Source organism: Phytophthora parasitica (genome assembly GCF_000247585.1).
Source record: "Phytophthora parasitica INRA-310 unplaced genomic scaffold supercont2.3, whole genome shotgun sequence".
Lineage (NCBI taxonomy): Eukaryota > Oomycota > Peronosporomycetes > Peronosporales > Peronosporaceae > Phytophthora > Phytophthora nicotianae.
Window position 1 is genome coordinate 238,296 of NW_008648989.1, and position 3,026 is coordinate 241,321.

Sequence of the window (3,026 nt, forward strand, 5' to 3'; positions counted from 1 at the left end):
GGACCCATGACAGAACGAGGTCCGTTACGGACTCAGTGAGGTTGAAGAAGGAGTAGACGACCCAGTAGGTGAGCCACTGGGTGTCGTCAGTGGTGCCGGGCGTGTTAATGGCCTTGAACGACATGTAAGCCGGGTAGATGAAGCCCACCAGGCCCACCACCAGCTCCTCGCCGCCCACCACGAACAGCAGGATGCCCGCCAGCAGAGCGCCCACGCAGAAGATGTAGAACTTGTCCACGCCCGTCTGCTTCTCCAGCTCCACGATCTTGTCGTATCGCTCCAGCTTGGCCGAGATCTTCTCCTTGTACTCCATCAGCTTGTCCATGTTTGTGCTTTACGTGTTCTAACTAAAAACCTGGGGGTCAGAGTGCGTGTCTTGTGTGCGGACCTCGGGCTTCTTTCGAAAGTGACCATGGATTCCTCCCCCTCCGATCAGCTTTTAGGCCTCTCGATCTATCGGAAATCCACTTTCAGCCAATGAAATTCGGATCCCTCCATGTTGAAGTGTTTGTATTGGCCGAAAAGATCCTTCTTTCCAGAGTGATGGTCGCGCCGCTTCGGTGGCAGCCAATCCAAACATCTTGGATGATCTCCGATGAAGCCAAATCAGTTTTCGGCCAATGGATTTCTTCCGACCATAGACGTCTGTTTTCACGGCGCGGATTCCGATTCGCTGAAATAAATGAGACCCTCTTCAACCGGATTATCCGTTTTGCCAGGTCCAAACGAGAGAAAAGCTCAAGGTCAACCAAGGACAAGGTCAAGTCCGCACCCCGAGTGCGTCACGCGACCGAATTAGCCACAACGCCCTGCGCATAACGCTTGCTTCTCGTCTTATCTACTGCGCCGCTGTTTTCTCCTCAGCTACACCTTGTTTGCACCACTCAACACCTACTGCAAGCTTCAAAATCGCGTCATGTATAGCAACGATACCTCCCGCGATGCTGCTGCCGTCGATCTGTCGTTCTCGCAGATCCTGGAAGCGCGCAGCACGTTGCACCAGCAGCAGCGGCGGCGTCGCAAGCCTCCAGTGGCCAACGGGCAGCTCCAGCGACCTGCAAACCAGCAAGTTCGACGGTTCCCGCCTCCACCTCCGGGTACTCCATCAACATTCCTCGAAAATGAGGACAACGCGCCTCCGGCATATGGCAATGGCATGCTCGACTCGGTCTACGAAGGTAGTGAAGATATACTGGAAGAGAGTGAGGAGGAGGTACGAGCTGGCGTCTCTATCCACATGGGCAGCAGCATGGACGACGAAGACTGGACCAATGGGGACGACGGACAGCTCGGACAGGACATGTACAGATTTGTACAGCCAAGAAGGCTCTCCTCATGGGTACAGGACGACGCGGTCTTTGCCTGTTTCAAGTGCCACACGGTCTTCTCGCTGCTGATCCGCAAACATCATTGTCGTGCATGCGGACGCATCTTCTGCTCGGCGTGTTCGAGCCAACGTGTGGTGATTCCAGGAGACTACGAGGCGACACCTGTGGCTCCAGCATACAACTCATTGACAACGAATGCTAGTGATCTGATTGGCAACATTAGCTGGTACTTGACGTCCTACTCGAGTCCCAACGCGGCTTCAGGAGTGGATATGAATGGCAGCATGTCGATTCGACACTCGCAGTCGTTTGTGGACTCTGGAACGTTGACACCAGAGGAACAACAGGAAAAGTTCCTGAAGGACGTACAGAGGCTGCAGGAAAACAGCGTGATCAGCAAGTTTACGCCCAATAGATCGAGATCGGGAAGCGCTTCAAGTACTGGAACTACAGCTTCAAGCTCACACAGATCTATGCATGTCCCCGATGGCAGCGTCATGCAGCGTGTTTGTGACGACTGTGCGTGTGCACTACAACAGCGAAGACACCACTACAACACAGTCAAGGTGTTTGAGCTGTGCGAGTTTAACCTTCAAGAGCTGCGAACGCTGGGGCAAGTGTGTCGAAAGTGGCATCGCGCGACGATCATGTGTCTTTCCATGTTCCGCCAGATCCAGTATTATCTGCCCACACATCGCTTGTCGGAGAGAGAGAAGAAGATGCTGATTATCAATCGGAAGTTCCTTGGTGGACATACCAAGTGGCTCTTGCAGCTTGTTAAAGCAGTAGATTTCTCGGAGGAGAATGAACTGGAGCATCTCGTCACTAATATGACAGAGAGTGAAGTTGAAGGTCCTGCATCGGCTCGAAGAAGACATGAACGGAACTCGAAGCTGATAGATGAAGTGCTGGAGTTACTGCAGCAGGAACGCAAGCATAAATGCATGCTGACGATGTGCTCGCGTCTCTGTAAGCCTCAAATTGGCAGTGTCGACGCTCTGGAGATCTTAGCGGACGAAACTATTCACAACCATCGACTGCGTGCGATGGCGGTGGATGCTCTGCTCAAGACTGCGACAGAGAACGAGTGGTGGAGCTATCTACAGGTGCTGCTACACAGTCTCAGCGTTGAAACAAACGCCGCGGGAAGCAAACTAGGCCAATCACTGCTTCGTCAAGCTCAGTGTGACATTCGCTTCTGCTACGATTTGTATTGGGGACTTACAGTCATGGCGGAGGACCCGAGTTGTCGACGTAAGTTCGACGGCATGAAGCAGCGGCTACTGCTGACTCTGGCGCAGTTCAAGGACAAGTCGTCGAATGGGAGTCTAGTGGAGTCCCGAAAGTTTGCCAGTGATGACATTGCAGAACAACTGCTACGAGGGCAGGAGCTAGTGGACTTAATGTGGAAGATCCCGCCGCGTATTCCTGTCGATGATGTCCGTCGAATTCTGGAAGCGTCGATCAAGAAGTCGTCGCTTGGTTCATCAACTGATGAAAGGAAAGCAGGAGACCAGACACCGGCTAACGATGAACAGGAATGGCGGCTTCTGCGACTTCCCGTGGACCCGCAGGTCAAGGTCAGTGGGATTAATTACCAGAAGATTGAAGTGAAGCGAAGCGCGGAGGCACCCATGATCATCACGTGCACGGGCGTCGATCGCGACGAAGAAGCTGAAGACACTGCAGATGCCAGTA

General features: G+C 53.3%; 2 protein-coding genes across 2 annotated transcripts in view; one reads left to right on the forward strand and one right to left on the reverse strand.

The window, feature by feature from the left end:
• The window catches only part of PPTG_01268 (hypothetical protein), a gene marked incomplete at both ends in the record, with an annotated part of 3,658 nt that extends 3,333 nt beyond the window's left edge, over positions 1-325 (reverse strand). Inside the window, one exon of the mRNA XM_008894505.1 lies at positions 29-325. Within this exon, the coding sequence (XP_008892753.1) occupies positions 29-325 (297 nt within the window). The remainder of the gene's footprint in view (positions 1-28) is intronic.
• A 591-nt stretch (positions 326-916) lies between these two features.
• On the forward strand, positions 917-3,006 carry PPTG_01269 (hypothetical protein; the record flags this gene model as incomplete). Its single annotated transcript, XM_008894506.1, has 2 exons — positions 917-2,908; positions 2,950-3,006. 2 exons carry the CDS (start codon positions 917-919, stop codon positions 3,004-3,006), a joined length of 2,049 nt encoding a protein of 682 aa, XP_008892754.1.
• Between the last annotated feature and the right edge of the window lie 20 nt (positions 3,007-3,026).